The sequence below is a fragment of the Strongylocentrotus purpuratus genome, unplaced genomic scaffold (assembly GCF_000002235.5).
Source record: "Strongylocentrotus purpuratus isolate Spur 01 unplaced genomic scaffold, Spur_5.0 spur5_contig_821, whole genome shotgun sequence".
Taxonomy (NCBI): domain Eukaryota; kingdom Metazoa; phylum Echinodermata; class Echinoidea; order Camarodonta; family Strongylocentrotidae; genus Strongylocentrotus; species Strongylocentrotus purpuratus.
The window spans coordinates 594,991-614,158 of record NW_022145526.1 but is presented as its reverse complement, the minus strand read 5'-3'; the positions used below and the strand labels follow the sequence as shown (position 1 = coordinate 614,158).

The 19,168-nt window shown below is 39.8% G+C and overlaps 1 protein-coding gene across 1 annotated transcript in view; it reads right to left on the bottom strand.

Moving 5' to 3' along the window:
- Positions 1–2,538: 2,538 nt before the first annotated feature.
- Positions 2,539–19,168, bottom strand: part of LOC105444385 — a 31,682-nt gene continuing 15,052 nt past the window's right edge. The window contains exons 4-14 of the mRNA XM_030980975.1: positions 10,430–10,735; positions 8,429–10,023; positions 6,363–6,904; positions 6,009–6,048; positions 5,221–5,762; positions 4,868–4,907; positions 4,080–4,621; positions 3,727–3,766; positions 2,939–3,480; positions 2,619–2,658; positions 2,539–2,562 (exon numbers count right to left, since the gene is read on the bottom strand). Coding sequence (XP_030836835.1) covers positions 2,539–2,562; positions 2,619–2,658; positions 2,939–3,480; positions 3,727–3,766; positions 4,080–4,621; positions 4,868–4,907; positions 5,221–5,762; positions 6,009–6,048; positions 6,363–6,904; positions 8,429–10,023; positions 10,430–10,735 — 4,253 coding nt within the window. The remainder of the gene's footprint in view (positions 2,563–2,618; positions 2,659–2,938; positions 3,481–3,726; positions 3,767–4,079; positions 4,622–4,867; positions 4,908–5,220; positions 5,763–6,008; positions 6,049–6,362; positions 6,905–8,428; positions 10,024–10,429; positions 10,736–19,168) is intronic.

Below are 19,168 nucleotides of genomic sequence, written 5' to 3'. Positions count from 1 at the left end.
AAAGGCCTCAACAGTGACCTTGATGGAATGGTAGTGACTATGCCTACGAAGTTTGAAAAAAATTGGGATAGGGGAAAGAACCTAGAAAGGGCTCGCAAGCACTGCTTGCAAAAACCAATGGGATTTGGTGCATGTTCGTCATTGCAATAAAGATCGTTCTGGGGGCCAAAAGCGTGAACCCGATATGCCCCATAGACAATGCGTGTAATGCATGGGCGGAAAGCGTACAGGATCTGTATTATGACCGGAGTTAAATTGTTTTTTTCTCTCTCTCTTTCTGTCTCTTTATGGGCCGTATTTGGTATCATTAGAAAGATAATTTCATGGTTGGTATTGTGAACCACTCTTTTTTTTTCTTTGATAATCCTATCGAAACACGTGATGTAAAATAGATTTATAGGACAAAATGGCGTCTTAAATGGCCCCCTTGACCAATTTCAAAAATCAGGCCAAGAGGTGCCCTGCGTATTGGAACTCGGCATGTCACTGCCAATTTTCAAGGAAAAAAAAGGACGTTTAGGGGGCGAAAAGCAGTCTGAAAAAATGACGCCATAGCCGATATGTGTTATAATATTGGGCGGAAACTCGGCGGAATTCGTATAATGTCCGTTGTTCAAATGTGAGTTACTCAAAATTTTCTGTTTGAACATATACCATACTTGGTATCATTCGAAAGGGCACTTCATTGCGGTTAGTTTGAAACCATTGTCATCTGCGCGCAATGTACTGCACGCATTAAAGGTGCTATTACGTAATGCATAGCAAATTCATCAATTTTGGCGATAACTTTGCGCTGACGTTATTAAAATTTACCAAACTTGGCAGACAGTTGTCACGTATACGGATACATGTGTCTGCCAAGTTTCATTGACGTAGGTATAACGATCGCCATTGTAGAGCAAGCTGAAGTTATTTCTCAATTTTCTTGAAAACTGCATATTTTAAGGGCATTTTTCGCAAAGTCAGTCAGTGTTAGGGTAAATAATTTTGTATATGGCTGGAAAGGGCATATGTTCAAGTATCTAAAACCAAAAAAGGGTACGGGTCTGCCAAGCCATAATGGAGATACGGCCAAAGAAAGAAAGCCAATTCCCAGAACTTTAGAGGGCGCTATTTATGTTTTGCATAGCCATTGGAGCGTAAAATTTGGCATGGCTATGTGCAATTATAAAATAAAGATACTGCGAGAAGATGAGATGGAACGGAATTAGTTAAAGAAAGTTATTGCAATTTTTAGATTTTTAGGGGTCCAGAGGTGCCCTGCGTATTGGAACTCGGCATGTCACTGCCAATTTTCAAGGAAAAAAAAGGACGTTTAGGGGGCGAAAAGCAGTCTGAAAAAATGACGCCATAGCCGATATGTGTTATAATATTGGGCGGAAACTCGGCGGAATTCGTATAATGTCCGTTGTTCAAATGTGAGTTACTCAAAATTTTCTGTTTGAACATATACCATACTTGGTATCATTCGAAAGGGCACTTCATTGCGGTTAGTTTGAAACCATTGTCATCTGCGTGCAATGTACTGCACGCATTAAAGGTGCTATTACGTAATGCATAGCAAATTCATCAATTTTGGCGATAACTTTGCGCTGACGTTATTAAAATTTACCAAACTTGGCAGACAGTTGTCACGTATACGGATACATGTGTCTGCCAAGTTTCATTGACGTAGGTATAACGATCGCCATTGTAGAGCAAGCTGAAGTTATTTCTCAATTTTCTTGAAAACTGCATATTTTAAGGGCATTTTTCGCAAAGTCAGTCAGTGTTAGGGTAAATAATTTTGTATATGGCTGGAAAGGGCATATGTTCAAGTATCTAAAACCAAAAAAGGGTACGGGTCTGCCAAGCCATAATGGAGATACGGCCAAAGAAAGAAAGCCAATTCCCAGAACTTTAGAGGGCGCTATTTATGTTTTGCATAGCCATTGGAGCGTAAAATTTGGCATGGCTATGTGCAATTATAAAATAAAGATACTGCGAGAAGATGAGATGGAACGGAATTAGTTAAAGAAAGTTATTGCAATTTTTAGATTTTTAGGGGTCCATTTTTCAAGAATTTGAGAGATTGTTGACGGAGTCGGTTTAAGATTTGAATTTTGAGTACGAAGATGGCATTTTGAAGGTCAAGTCATCCGTCGCAGATGAAAGAACATCTCTCAGACTATCTAGAGGAATTTGTTAGAAGTTTGTAGGATCTAGGATAGTGGAGATAGGAAGGAAGAAAAAAAGGCCTTAAAATGGACCAGAAACGGACCAAATGGCGCCTGGACGGTTATGCATGAGTGATTTCGAAAATCGAAGAATGTAGTGACCTTGATGAGATGTTAGAGATTATGCCTATGAAATTTGAAAGGAAAAGGACACGAGCAAAGCACCTTACTAGGAATAACAAGCACTACGTGCAAAACGAATGCGATTTTTGGACGATAAGGAAAAGGAGGAAAAGGAGAATATTAATGGGGCAGAATGTGAACGAAAACAAGGCAATGAAGAAGGTCGTCATTGCAACAATGCTTCTTTGCTACAATTTCCTCAGTTCACGGCAGAGGGATGCCCCTATATCGAATATTTGAAAGCGAAATGCATGCACCTATATTACAAAACCTACTCACCCTGACGGCATACTTGTTGTTTAGAGAAACACCTCCACTCCTACATAATTTTGAAAAACGAAATGAGGGTAAGAATGTGATTCAATAAATTCTTGGGAAATGATATGACATCAATAAAGAAAATAAGTGAACTGTTATGTCCCTTCTGAACAGGGGTAATGATCATGATTATGAATAACAACAATAACAATACTGATAATAATAATAATAATGATACCAATAATAATAAGAACATCAATAGTAATTTATTGTAATAATTATTTTGTCTTCACAAGCGACATACAAGGACAAAGTCTGTATTAAGATCTAGATCTACATACCCCAAATTCAAGGACGTTAGTTGCTTAGTCTTGACAAACAGGTCAACCAAGGCTTCCTCGTTTCCGCCCTTTGCTCTTGACACATGCAGCCGCTGTTGGTTTTTGGTTTGGTTTTCAAATAGAAGACTAAGCCCTGTAATTGACTTTGCTGAATCAATCTTTCTGTCTGTGGTGAGTGCTGGCCAGGCGTGTAGTCTGATATGAACAAAGAACTGTTCATCCCTAGCCCTGGTCTGACCCATAGGCACTGATGCTGTGGTGATCTCAAAAGTGTTGCTCGTCTCTAGCTCTGCAACATCGATAGAGACCTCGATCTCTCTCACACCAGGCACCGATGAGAGCACTCGTTCGTAACTCTGTGATGTCAATCTCTCGGCTGATAGCTTTTTGATGGTTGGAAGCTCAGGAGGAGACGGTGAGAAACTTAGAGAGGAGTCTGAGATGCTGAGCTGATTCAGTGGGGTGAAGGATCTGAGGCAGGACCACAACTTGTCGGTCATCTCAGTAGATAGCTGGCACTGCTGTATCTCAAGCCTAGTATTCTGCAATGAAATGCACACATAAATATTGAGGCTGAATGTGGGAAGATATAATTCCACATTGGTAGAGTTAAAAACACGATGATTATATTCACCACCTGAATTCACAATCCGGTAACTGATTGGATTCGTTTATAAAAAGAAACAATGCTACTTTGTTGTAATTTCCTTAGTTTAAGGCAGAGGATATCCCCTTCTTGAATATTCATAAGCGAAGTGATTGCACCCGTATTACAAAATTCTACTCACCTGGACGGCGTCTCCGTCGATTACAGAACCACCTCCACTCCTACATATAATGTTAACAAAAGTAATGAGGGAAAAATATGAATTAATAAATTCTTGGGAAAGTAATTTACATTAATAAAGAATATAAGTGAACTGTACATGTATCCCCTCTTCACAGAGGTAATCATTATGAAAACAACAATAATGATAATGATTATCTCATAAAAGTGATGATATTAATGAAAATAAGAACATCAATAGCAATGCATTTTATATATAGTTTGTGTTCATGTCGTCTTAAAAGACGACATGAACACCAATATCTGTACATGAATTAAGATCAAGATCTAGATCTACATGTACACTGTACGTACCCCAAATTCGAGGGTGTTAGTTGTTTAGTCTTGACAAACAGGTCGACCAAGGTTTCTTCGTCTCTGCCCTTCACCCCGTACACATGCAGCCGCTGTTGGTTCCTGGTTTGGTCTCCAAATAGAAGATTAAGCCTTGCAATTGACTCTCCTGAATCAATCTTCCTGTCTGTGGTGAGTGCTGGCCAGGCGTGTAGTCTGATATGAACAAAGAACTGTTCATCCCTAGCCCTGGTCTGACCCATAGGCCTGGAGGCGGTGGTGATCTCAAAAGTGTTGCTCGTCTCTAGCTCTGCAACATCGATAGAGACCTCGATCTCTCTCACACCAGGTACCGATGAGAGCACTCGTTCGTAACTCTGTGATGTCAATCTCTCGGCTGATAGCTTTTTGATGGTTGGAAGCTTAGGGGGAGATGGAGGGAAACTGAGAGAGGAGTCTGAGATGCTGAGCTGATTCAGTGGGGTGAAGGATCTGAGGCAGGACCACAACTTGTCGGTCATCTCAGTAGATAGCTGGCACTGCTGTATCTCAAGCCTAGTATTCTGCAATGAAATGCACACATAAATATTGAGGCTGAATGTGGGAAGATATAATTCCACATTGGTAGAGTTAAAAACACAATGATTATATTCACCACCTGAATTCACAATCCGGTAACTGATTGGATTCGTTTATAAAAAGAAACAATGCTACTTTGTTGTAATTTCCTTAGTTTAAGGCAGAGGATATCCCCTTCTTGAATATTCATAAGCGAAGTGATTGCACCCGTATTACAAAATTCTACTCACCTGGACGGCGTCTCCGTCGATTACAGAACCACCTCCACTCCTACATATAATGTTAACAAAAGTAATGAGGGAAAAATATGAATTAATAAATTCTTGGGAAAGTAATTTACATTAATAAAGAATATAAGTGAACTGTACATGTATCCCCTCTTCACAGAGGTAATCATTATGAAAACAACAATAATGATAATGATTATCTCATAAAAGTGATGATATTAATGAAAATAAGAACATCAATAGCAATGCATTTTATATATAGTTTGTGTTCATGTCGTCTTAAAAGACGACATGAACACCAATATCTGTACATGAATTAAGATCAAGATCTAGATCTACATGTACACTGTACGTACCCCAAATTCGAGGGTGTTAGTTGTTTAGTCTTGACAAACAGGTCGACCAAGGTTTCTTCGTCTCTGCCCTTCACCCCGTACACATGCAGCCGCTGTTGGTTCCTGGTTTGGTCTCCAAATAGAAGATTAAGCCTTGCAATTGACTCTCCTGAATCAATCTTCCTGTCTGTGGTGAGTGCTGGCCAGGCGTGTAGTCTGATATGAACAAAGAACTGTTCATCCCTAGCCCTGGTCTGACCCATAGGCCTGGAGGCGGTGGTGATCTCAAAAGTGTTGCTCGTCTCTAGCTCTGCAACATCGATAGAGACCTCGATCTCTCTCACACCAGGTACCGATGAGAGCACTCGTTCGTAACTCTGTGATGTCAATCTCTCGGCTGATAGCTTTTTGATGGTTGGAAGCTTAGGGGGAGATGGAGGGAAACTGAGAGAGGAGTCTGAGATGCTGAGCTGATTCAGTGGGGTGAAGGATCTGAGGCAGGACCACAACTTGTCGGTCATCTCAGTAGATAGCTGGCACTGCTGTATCTCAAGCCTAGTATTCTGCAATGAAATGCACACATAAATATTGAGGCTGAATGTGGGAAGATATAATTCCACATTGGTAGAGTTAAAAACACAATGATTATATTCACCACCTGAATTCACAATCCGGTAACTGATTGGATTCGTTTATAAAAAGAAACAATGCTACTTTGTTGTAATTTCCTTAGTTTAAGGCAGAGGATATCCCCTTCTTGAATATTCATAAGCGAAGTGAATGCACCCGTATTACAAAATTCTACTCACCTGGACGGCGTCTCCGTCGATTACAGAACCACCTCCACTCCTACATATAATGTTAACAAAAGTAATGAGGGAAAAATATGAATTAATAAATTCTTGGGAAAGTAATTTACATTAATAAAGAATATAAGTGAACTGTACATGTATCCCCTCTTCACAGAGGTAATCATTATGAAAACAACAATAATGATAATGATTATCTCATAAAAGTGATGATATTAATGAAAATAAGAACATCAATAGCAATGCATTTTTATATATAGTTTGTGTTCATGTCGTCTTAAAAGACGACATGAACACCAATATCTGTACATGAATTAAGATCAAGATCTAGATCTACATGTACACTGTACGTACCCCAAATTCGAGGGTGTTAGTTGTTTAGTCTCGACAAACAGGTCGACCAAGGTTTCTTCGTCTCTGCCCTTCACCCCGTACACATGCAGCCGCTGTTGGTTCCTGGTTTGGTCTCCAAATAGAAGATTAAGCCTTGCAATTGACTCTCCTGAATCAATCTTCCTGTCTGTGGTGAGTGCTGGCCAGGCGTGTAGTCTGATATGAACAAATAACTGTTCATCCCTAGCCCTGGTCTGACCCATAGGCCTGGAGGCGGTGGTGATCTGAAAAGTGTTGCTCATCTCTAGCTCTGCAACATCAATAGAGACATCGATCTCTCTCACACCAGGTATCAATGGGAGCATACCTTTGTAGCAGAATGAAGTCATTCTCTCGGCTGATAGATTTGTGAAGGATGGAAGCTCAGGAGGAGATGGGGGAAAACTGATAGAAGAGTCTGAGATGGTGAGGGTATGTAGCATCGAAAATGATCCAAGACAAGACCATAGTCCATTCGTCACATCGTTATTTAGAGTAGATCCTTCGAAATGCACTGTCCTGACCTGTTGTTTAGAGAGAGAGGATTACAGACGGATTAATTAGACGAAGAATATAACATTAAATATTAAACTTGTTTTGTGTGTTAAATATTTAATCAATCCAGACTTTGGCATGATCTTATCCGAGAATATTCGGTAAGTAATGGAAGCTCCCTCGATCCCAACTCCTTTACATTCATAATAATTTATTTATTTATATTCTTCCATGTTAAATGTAAAGATCATTTGTTTTAAATACGCTACATGCTTTTATTGACTGAATCTCGTCCTTTTATTATGCGCTATATAACAAACCACCATTATTATTATTATTATAATGTTCGTATCATTTTGCTTCATTCTTGAATGAAGTACCTTGATTGAGTCCACAGTTTGGGTGAACATGGAATAATAATGATAATGAGTCATACATGTACATCTTGATCATTATATCATGCAGTATGATGTATCAAGATGCCGTTAATTATAAGTAATTAATGAATAACTAGATGGATCTTCAACTGCGCACAGTTAAAAGCAATTTTACAAACCAAAATGGAAGCAATTTTTAAAATTCAAGTTTGATTGTAATCCATCTGTCGGTTCTAATGATAATGCGTTCACAAGCTATTTATAGGCAAACATAATGAGCCCCATGAACTTTGACCTCACAACCTAAAATCTAATCAGTTCATTGGCTCTGCAAGATACTATACATGTCTTGAGTTTGATGGTAATCTGTCTATCGGTTCTCATGATAATCACAAGCTTTTTTTTAATACATAATGAGCCCCGAGACTTTTGAAAGGGATCGGGTAACTTTGTCTCAGATTCTGAAACAAAATCCTGGATTTATCTCATGCTGCAATGATAATTATAAACCTTTAGGTCAGTCAGGAACCACATGACTTTTACAAGCCAATCGCCTGTCTGCCATTATCATATTGGAAATCAAAACCAAATTTTGCGTTTTCCTAATGGTTTTCATAACACTACATTCTATTGGGGAAAACGAGTATGGTAAAACCGGTCACTCAAAGATTTTTACTTCTTTGAGGCCCTGATCTTGATCATTTTGAAGCGCGATTTTTTAGGGCTTCAATATTAGAACATATCACATACACTGATAACACGTAGAGCCGTGCATCTCAGATTTAATATTGTTAAACGATGCGCCTTTAAATCTAATCAGTTCATGGGCTCTGCAAGATACAAACATGACCAGAGTTTGGCGGTAATCCATAAATCGGTTCTAGAGATTACGTGATCATGAGCTATTTTTGCATACATAATGAGCCCTATGACCTTTGAACTTTGACCTCATGACCCCCAAATCTAATCAGTTCATTAGCTCTGCAAAATACATACATCTACATGACCAAAGTTTGGCGGTAATCCTTCAACTGTTCTTGAGATAACGCGATCACGATAACAGGACGTACAGACACGTTACAACGGCCGGACAACTACTACTTTGTAGCGGAGGCATAAAAACTGAAAACTAAATTATTATTCTAAGCATATTTTGTGAAATGAAAATGTACATACCTCACGTTTCAGTTGTGTTGGAAGATTTTTCATCCCAACGACGGTGTAGACAGTTGGTGACTTTAGAATCATACTCCGTGCTGTGACACATCTTTGTACCAACGAAGACACATTTCCTTCAGCACCCGTGGTCTCTGATGAGCAGTCAAGGAGAATGCGATATCGCTCGCTCTCATCCAAAAAGCTGTTTGATAGGAGCGCCTCCATTATTCGTATACAGAGGCTGTTGTCCGTGCCAGCAGCGAATCGGATAAGATTCTCGTAGTCACCGATGTTTGCTTTGATCTTGCGCAGTACTCTGTCCAATTCAGAAATCTTCCAACGTAACAGAAAGTGGTGTGTTTGATCAGCGAGGAATTTCCCAGCCGAGTGTTCTTGGGCGAGTTTGTGATAAAACTCAATGGTAGTGGAAGTGGTTTCGTTGGACTGAGGAAGGCATGTGATGTTAACAGTCGTACTCTTGGATACTATCCCAAGCTCACATGCCCTATCAAGGGTTGCGGGATCTTTACGGAAATCATGAGGTGTGAAGACTAGTTTTTTAGCATCGTCGAGCAGGCCAGTAAGGGCAGCTTTGCCTAATTGAGAAATGATTTTCCTCAACTTTTTTGGTGTGATTTTCACTCTTGACTCTGATCGTGCGTTTGCATGGTGCATTAAAAAAACATTCACCCTGTCAAGCAATTCTGTTTGAGTTGTAATACCACTGGTCAGTAGGCTCTCACTCCATAAGTGACAGATCATGAGACAAAATAGGGGTGTCTTGACAAGTTCATCAATAAGTGGTTCTTCATCAAGATAATCCTTCAAACTTTGTCCATTACAAGGATTCAAAGTCGAAACAAAGAACTTGTCGATGTACTTGCACGAGCTCTCTCGCGAGAATCCTTCGATCCACATCTTTGTGTATACCCTTGGAAGATCATTTTGATTGAAGAAGTTCTCTAGGTGAGGGCGTGTTGTTACAAGGACTCGGCATTCTTTGAATTCCTCCCAACGGATGACACTGACAATATTGCTCAATGAGATGCGCTGTGAAGAGGAAATACCAGAATACTCGTCTAGTCCGTCTAGAATGATGTGACAGATGCCCTGATTCTCCTTAATGAATCTCTCCAGACCCTCTGGTGTGAGATCATCAACATCACTCAAAAGCTGGGATTTGATGGCTTCTCCAATCGTTGTATGCGAATTTGTGTTTCGGAATTTCACAACAAACAGAAGTGGCAGGTGTTCTAATGCTGACCCCCTTTCTCTGTGAACCCAATCGTAAGCCATCTTAGCAACAGCCGTGGTCTTCCCTCGTCCAGCGGGGGCCGAAATGAGGATTCGAACTGGTAGTTCGCCGTCTACTTTCGTTGAAAATATTTCAGAAACAGAACCCTTGAGTATTTCCTTCGTTTTTGTGTCTTTTCCACGACCGTCCTTCTTCACCATTGTGACAACCGTGTGCATATCTTTGAACTCAGCATAATCATTTTGATTCCACGGTGTCATTTGAATTTTGCACAATTGATTTCGGTAATGATTCTCCAACATTTCGCGACATCGCTGAACAGTCAAAGATTCCGAGATCTTCTTACTGTAGATCTTATCTGGAATGATACAATCATATATCACACTAAATGTCTTATTACACTACCACGATCTTATTACACTCCCACGATCTACCATACCCTTTGCAAGGTTTTGGGGTTAATCTTTTTTAAATTCTCGTTGAAATACATGATGATTCTGACGATTTGCCTCTTTCCCATCAAGCAAAGGCCTAGAAAGGCACTTAATATCTTTTATTAGACTGCATAGATCAGTCAGGAAAAACTTTCTCCAAATAGATATTGAAATTCATGGGTTTATTTTCTCTTTTTTTTAAAGATGTTTTTCAAACAAAAATTATAGGGACAGAGATGCACAGGCTGAAGGAAAATGAAATACAACGTTCTTCAAACGATTTACGGGTGAAGGAAGTGACTTTAAGCACATTAGCACTGATAGACCTACCTGGAATACTTGATGTCCCCTTGAGATGTGTATCAGCAAGCATGACTAGCTTAGCGTCAATGAGAGCTTGTTCCAGTCTGAGATGCTGGTCGCAAGGCTTTACGGTCTGTCTCCAGTCAAACAGCATGTCACGTGTTCCCTTGCAAGTTACCCGGTCACCTTTGTTATTCGTGTCAGTGTATCTATTGATAGCTGCAGCTTTAAATCCAAGAGCTCGTCCTAAGGCCTCCATCTGCTCACCCGTCTCGATGTCTTCAGCCAGCTGGAAGAGAAGATTACTGGCAATACCTTCATGTGCTGCCATACCTATGGGGAAAATAAACAAAAGTAAAATAAGATTAAACAACTTTAATTATGAACTATAGCCTCTTATAGTGGGACAGTAAATCAATTCAGTATTTCAGCAGGTCTGCAGTCATCATGGTAATGTAGCAATTTTTCCAGGGGGTGCGGGTGGGGGCTTTGAAATGTTTGTTGTGTTTAAGCAGAGAAGTAGGATCTTGACGATCGAAATGTAGTGAAACATCTAAAACATTATTAACAAAGATTTTTTTTTTTTTAAGAATAGAAGAAAACCAGAGAAAACAAAACATTTCAAGAATTTGAAAAACAGTCCAGGCATGCAATGACCTATAATCCTAATTGTTGCCTTAATTTCACGTAATGATGATTTCATGTTCCTTGATGCATTGCCAGAGGCAGGGCTCCCGGGGGAGGGGGCATATACAGCCCCCTACTTTTTCAAGTACCTAAAAAATGACCGATCATAATTGTGATAAGTGCCCCTTTTACTTTGACAAGTGGCCCTTTCCCCCACTTCTTAATATTGTCCCTATTCACCTTGATGAATGCCCCTTTTCAAATCTATTAAGTGTTCCTTTTTTATATATATGATACCTGTAAGTTCTCCTTGCTACTTTTGATAATATAGCCCCTTTTCCCTTCTAATATTGTCCCTCCCTGATAAGTGCCCCCATGTTTATATCCCAATTGTCGCTTCAAAATGTGCTGTTTTACAGATGTTTAAAGAGCCACGCCTAGCTTCAAGGAATCGGAGCAGCTTTGTGTAGTAACAAGTACCCTACCTGTCAGCCGAGGCAGGCCAGGGCCCGATACCCAAAATATCATATGAATGGCAAATGCAAATGGCAAAATTCAATTGACCTCTGACCCTCCGAACGGTGTAGACGTGAAATTTTTTCGCGGAGCCTTCGCTGTTTTTAATCACCGGAATCTTCGGTTATTTTTCACCATCCGCACCCATCCTCGATATATATGAATCTGCAATAGTGTTTCTTCGATGTTTTATGCTTTTTACGACAATTTGTGATTTTTAACATTGGATATTTTTAGCTAAAACTTTCGCACCCGTGTACAGTATGTATATTCTACGTAGTTGACTGGGCACAGTGCATCACACCGGCAAGCGACGCGACGGATCGAGAGCCCATCTTTCTCCAACGCTATACTTACGGCAGAGGTCTTGCATCGGCTTCGCTAGAAGCTCGACAGCCCATCAGCAAATTGTGTTGTTATTTTCGTACTTTTCGATGTATTTTTAACAGTTTTATAATAAAATAAAAAATTGGCCGCTTGGCCTGGCCGCCATTTTTTACAACCATGCATTCTCTACGTACGCTTACTACCTTAGCCGTCTTCTTGCTTTCTATGTGGATTGAACAGGAATATCATCAATTTGATGACAACAAGGAATTGATTCTGCGCAACAGTAAGGTAGGATCCAACCATTTATTTTCTGGATCAAATTCAATCTTTCCTGGCAACGCTAGCAATGTCGTCAGTAATGTTGTGAATTCATTCAGTAAACAATTTGACAATGCTATCTTGCTGTATTCTTCATGCAAGCTCAGAAAACAACAGCTTGCCAACAGAGGCATATATTCCTCCATGTTGATCAATTTTCAAGCTGGAAAAAACTCAACTACTGCTGCCAATTTACTTTCACTTTTGGGACTTTGTGGTGACGTGCACCCCCACCCAGGGCCTTCGATAAGGAAGTCTAGAACTAGATCTAGAAATTCTGCAAACAAAATAAAATTTCCCTGCACCCAGTGCGATGAAGAGGTTCGTGACAACCAACATGCGCTAAGCTGCGACGGTTGTGGTAGGTGGACCCACACCATATGTAGCGACATCAGTAACGAGGAGTATACTAAACTCACTGAAATAGGTGACTTTGCATGGCTATGCCCTGCCTGCGTCACTGTGAACTCTAACATAGACGACTCATCTTCCAATACTTCGGATAATACTGAAGTTGACGACAGCGAAACACTTAAAACAATTTCTTCTAAAAGGAAACCAACACAGAGTAGACCACTGACATGTGACAACGACACCAGGCCCCAACATCAACGTGACAAAAACCAGAAAAGATCTGGCCTGAAGATACTTAACATCAACTTCCAAAGCATCAAAAGCAAAGTTGAAGAATTTCAAGTTCTACTGGAAGCTGAACAACCCGATATTTTGATATGTACTGAGACGTGGCTAAACGCAGATATAAAGAACTGTGAAATTTTTCCTGATCACTACCAAGTCTTCCGTAAAGATCGCGCTGATGGTTATGGCGGAGTTATGATCGCAGTCAAAAACATGACTGCTCAGATCTTAGACGAACTCTCAGTTAACGCCGAATTATTATGGATCAAACTTGACCTAGGAAAAAACGTGGTTAGATACGTCGGTGCATACTATAATCCAAACTCCTCCACAGAATCACTTGATGAGCTTGACAGGTCGATCTCCAAACTTCACTCCAACTACGGCAGTAACTGTTCTGTTTGGTTAGGAGGTGATTTCAACATGAAAGATATTGACTGGAAGAACACCACAGTCACACCTGGTAGCAATATTTCTACCCAGTGTCATCTTCTTTTGGACATCAGCACCAAATTTCACCTTACTCAGACGGTCAAAATCCCCACACGTCGCGACAAGACCTTGGACTTATTCTTTACTACCAACCCCACTCTTGTGACTCATGTGAGAACTCTACCAAAGTTGGGTGATCATGAAGTAGTTGAAATCTTATGTGATGTAAAACCACGTAGAAAGCTCCCACCGAAGCGAAAGATCTTCCAGTACACAAAAGGAGATTTTATATCTGTGCGTGAAAGCTTAGTTTCCTTTGGGAAAACCACGATTGATAACTTAAACCAAAAATCTGTTCAAGAAAATTGGATTAACCTCACTGAGCACATTACGACTTTGATGAACAAGCATATCCCTACAAAGATGACTTCAAGCAGACATAACTTACCCTGGTTCAATGGCAGGATTAGACGAATGAGACGCAAACTTCAGAAACTGTATAACAAACAAAAAAGGATCCAACTTGAAAGCGACGAACTAGCCTTCAAAGCCCACAGAACTAACTACAAAAAAGAGCTTCGACATGCTCAAGGCGACTATATTAAAAACACTATGTCCGGAAACTTGCACCAAAACACCAAACAATTTTGGAAAATTGTCAAATCAAAACGTATTGACAACGGAGGTGTCCCTCCATTGTCTACCAACGACGGGAATACAACTGACGACAGCCAAGAAAAAGCAGAAATTTTGAATAGCTACTTCAAATCAGTCTATACACAAGAGGACCTTGAAAATATCCCTGATATGTCTGGAGATCCCCATCCGGAAATGCCTTCCATCACAATCACACCAGAAGGTGTGAAAAAGCTTCTGTCTGACTTAAAACCCAATAAAGCATCTGGACCTGATCAATTGCCAGCTAGATTCCTCAAAGAGTGTGCCAAGGAGCTGGCTCCCATTTTATCAGCAATCTTTAACCAAAGCCTTGACTCAGGTGATCTACCGTCTGACTGGCTTATGTCCCACATCACACCTATCTTCAAAAAGGGCAACAAAAACTCACCCGGCAACTATAGACCGATCGCACTAACCTCAATCTGCTGTAAGATCTTTGAACATATCCTTACTAGCAATATCATGTCTCATCTAGATCGACTTGATATTCTTGTGGACTCTCAACACGGCTTTCGTAAAAGAAGGGGGTGTGATACTCAACTAGTATCTACAATCGCAAAACACTTTGATATAAATAAGCAAGTCGATGCTGTTCTATTGGACTTCTCAAAAGCTTTTGATCGCGTTCCGCATACACGACTACTCAAGAAACTCCACCACTACCGGATAAGAGGAAAAGAACTTGGCTGGATTAAAACCTTTCTAACACAAAGAAAACAACGAGTAACACTTGATGGGAAACTGTCTTCAGCCGCAGAGGTTACATCAAGTGTCCCCCAGGGTACTGTCATCGGCCCTCTGTGCTTCTTAATCTACATTAACAACATGCCTGACTGTATCTCCAAAGGTACCAAGATACGTTTATTCGCTGACGATGCATTAATCTACCGGGAAATAAATTCAGAAATGGACCCCCAAACTCTTCAAAAGGATCTCGACGCCCTCTCCAAATGGGGCTCCGACTGGCAGATGGCATTTAACACGGACAAATGCTTTACCATGCATTTCACATCGAAGAAATCTCCAAACATTACCCCCTATAAACTATGTAACAACACTCTACAGGTGACTTCTAGCCACCCCTACTTGGGCATCACCTTCAGCAGCGATCTAAAATGGAACTCTCACATTAACAACATCACCAAGAGCTCTAAGAAGGTACTGGGAGTCATCCGACGCAACTTCAAAGCATGTACTGTTGACGTCAAATCACGACTTTATCTTTCACTTGCACAACCCAAACTAGAGTACGGCACGACTGCATGGTACCCTAGCACACAAAAAGAAAAACATCAGCTTGACATGGTCCAAAGAGCTGCTGCAAGAATGTGCCTCACCGACTACTCAAGAGAATCCAGCGTGACAGCCATGATAACCTCTCTCCAGTGGACTGACCTCGAGACCAGACGAAAGATTGCCCGACTCAATGATGTACAAAATCAACGCAAACCTCGTAGACGTTGACTGGAACCCCTACTTAACCAGACCATCTCGCCAACTTAGACGCACACACCCATCATCCTTCCAGAGACTTAGAACCAACTCAACAATTTACTCAAATAGCTTCTTCCCATGGACTGTTAAATATTCGAACGACCTGCTTCATGACATCCTAGACGCCCCAAACATAGACATTTTTAAGAAAAGGCTCTGCGATTTTTTCACAAACACCAATCGGAAATAATTCCAACAGGTCAACCCCCAGGTCAACCCTCTGACACGATGCGGGATCCCGCTTTGTCGGAGTATAATCTAGAACCAGAACCAGAGAACCAGAAATGAATATTTAAACCATAATACACATGCAAGTTATTAAAGGTATTACAAAGTTTTGGTATGGGGTCATGAATTTGGTTCAAATTAACATATTGGAAGCATATGCGTTCCTACAATATTCATTGATCGTTGTCCCGGTTGAAATCGAGTCTAAAATTATAAAATTATAAGTAATAAACTCTTTATGTTGTATAGCTCCCTCTCAAGGTCAAGATATCAATTTAGCTATGAAACAATGTTTCTTGACTAGAATCGACTGATTAGCTATTCCCGTTTGGAAATTATATATCACAACTACATTTTCTGAGATTTTCATGGTCGCAGCTACCATTGTACGGCCGTAGGCGCTATTTGAAATTTATCAAAATTTACCGGGAGCACCAGTAAATTTTTACATTCAATTCTTCTCGAAAACAGAAATGTTTTAGGAGTTAATTTTTTTAGTGCTTATAATTCATCTACAGGGGCATCCAAATATATCAAAATTGTAAAGATTCACTATCCACCCAATTTTCAAAATTTCCCAAAACTTTGTGTTACCTTTAAAGCTGAAGCACTAATCTTGGATTACGTAAAAGGACAATCTTGAAGATGATCCTTTTTACAATGTACTAATAAGAATATGGGGTTATAAATATATACAAATGACTCATTTCATATTTTCCACTTTGAGATTACCCTATGTAGCCGAGGTCAAAAAAACAGTTGGGGACCGGTTGAAAGCAACTGGTACTGGTACCAGTTCATTCCAGTTAAGTGAACAGGTTTCAATATGGAAATTGGTATAGTGGAATCAACTGGAATCAACTGGTACTGGTACCAGTTGGAATACCAGTTGTCAACTGGTAGGCTACCAGTTAGGACCAGTTGAAACCACCAGTTGATTCCATTTGAGTGAACTGGTTTCAATATGGAAATTGGTATAGTGGAATCAACTGGTACTGGTACCAGTTAGGACTACGTACGGTAGTTGAAAACACCAGTTCTGAACTGGTACCAGTTGATTCCAGTTAAGTGAACTAGTTTCAATATGGAAATTGGTATAGTGTCATAAACTGGTACCAGTTGGAATACCAGTTGTCAACTGGTACAAGTTAGGACCAGTTGAAACCACCAGTTGCGAAGTAGTATACCAGTTGAAACACCGTGAGCAGATATTTCCAGTTGATTTACTAATTGAAAAACAGTTGATCATTTAGTAATGTCCAGCATTACTAAATGTATCATCATTTTTGCATGGCATCTGGCGACCAACTGAACCATATTTATATAGACTATTGCAATTGCTCCATCACATAGATCATTTGAAGTGAATTACAGTTGTGTATATAATTATATGAGTGATGAAGATTTCGTACATACTTATACAAAAATTGTACATGTTTTTACTGGTTATTACTTCTTAAATTAGATGTAAAAACATGATCAGACATATATAATGTATACTTGTCAATGATCGACTAAGAAACTATAAACCACAAAATTGATGTGCATTGTCACATTTGCTTGTCAGATCATGATAATTACGTTTTCTGTGAAAACATGCAAATTAATCATGAATATGCATAAGATACATTGAACTGGTTTTTCAACTGGTTATTCTACTGGTTTTAACTGGCAAATCAACTGGCAATCTTCAATTGGTTTCAACTCAGTGGTAAATCTACTGGTTTCAACTCAGTGGTAAATCTACTGGTTTCAACTGGTAATTCAAGTGGTAATCATATTTTGGTTTTCAACTGGTAAAGCAACTGGTAATCAACTACTGGTTTTCAGCTGGTATTCTACTGGTTTTAACTGGTAAATCAACTGGCAATCTTCAATTGGTTTCAACTGGTAAATCTACTGGTTTCAACTGGTAATTCAAGTGGTAATCATATTTTGGTTTTCAACTGGTAAAGCAACTGGTAATCATCTACTGGTTTTCAACTGGTAAATCAACTGGTAATTATCTACTGGTTTCCAACTGGAATCAGCTGGTATCAAATGGTCCAGTTTGGCCAGCACTGTGCTGCAACTGGAATAAAGTTATGAACTAGTAGATTTACCAGTTAGGCTCATTGGTTTTAACTGGTATCAACTGGTCTAATAATATACCAGTATACGCCTATAGTTTTCAAATGGAATCAGCTGGAAATACCCATTGGGTTTCAATATGTTCCAATCGGGAAAAACTGGTCTCAAATGGTCCACTTTGGTTTTATGGGTTTTAAACTGGAATCAACTGGTACATGTAGATGTACCAGTAACGCCTATTGTTTTTAACTAGTATCAACTGGTGTAACAATATACGAGTATGGTTAACCCTAAAAAGGCCAGGCTATTTGAGATCTTAGTACGGCGGGGGGGCATTATGGCCCCCCTTAAGATCGCGGCCAATCGCCGCGAAAATTTGCACGCATGTCAAGTGAAGTGTATAGAATAATATGATAATTTCAATTTTTGGAAAAATTCACTCATTTTTACTCATAAATCATATTTTATTCATATTTAAGCATTCTTTTTCACTACATATATTCATTAGACCATTTTGAATAATAATACGACAAAAAAAATTGGAAGAGCCAGCTTATTCCGTATGTTATCTCTTGTTTTGATAATTTCTTATGTTTTTCATTGTCTTTTTAACTTATGTATTTTATTGTTTTTGTTGTTTTATTTAATTTCTTACTACAATTCAACTATTTTGACCAAAACAACCACCTAAACTTTAAACAAGACCCAATAACCCATGTTTGATCTGTTTTTAGGAAAAATGACTTTTCCATAAAGTTATGTACCGTACACAAATCACGAAAATGAGCGATTTTCGGGCTGACATGCAAAGTCAAAAGGTCACGTGACCTTGTAACCGTAGGTCCGATTTTCAAAAAAATTCTTTTAAAAGTTGCGCAAGACTCGAAAGTCAGCGAGCGGCGGGGCGCCATCCATATGCGTTCCCGAGCAATCAGAAAAATCGTGGAGGGGGGGGGGACATAATGGCCCCCCCCCCCCCTTGCCTTATTAGGGTTAATTGGTTTCAACTGGAATCAACTGGTTTATTTTCAGCATGTGCGGCCAGTAGAGTCAATGGGTTTCAGCTGGGATATACTGGTGCATGCAAAGTTTTCCAGTTGTGTCAACCAGTTTCAACTGTTTTTTTTTACCTGGGAGGTGTCTATTTTCCCCAATGTGCCCTCTTTTATTGATGCCCCCTCCCCACTTTGAAAGATGTTGCATCGCTTCTGCTACAGTGTAGATTAGTTGTGTGCATGCAATCTAATGTACTACTGATGTAGTGTGGGACTGTGGGTACTGGACTTTCTGGAAATAATTTCCATGTGTGTGTGTGCAGTGACGGATCCGGGGGGCCCAGGCCTCTCCCCTAGCCAAAAAACAGGTTAAAAAAACCCAGGTAAAAAAAAAAACATGATTTTCACATGTTCGGGGGCCAAAAAAAAAAAAAATAAT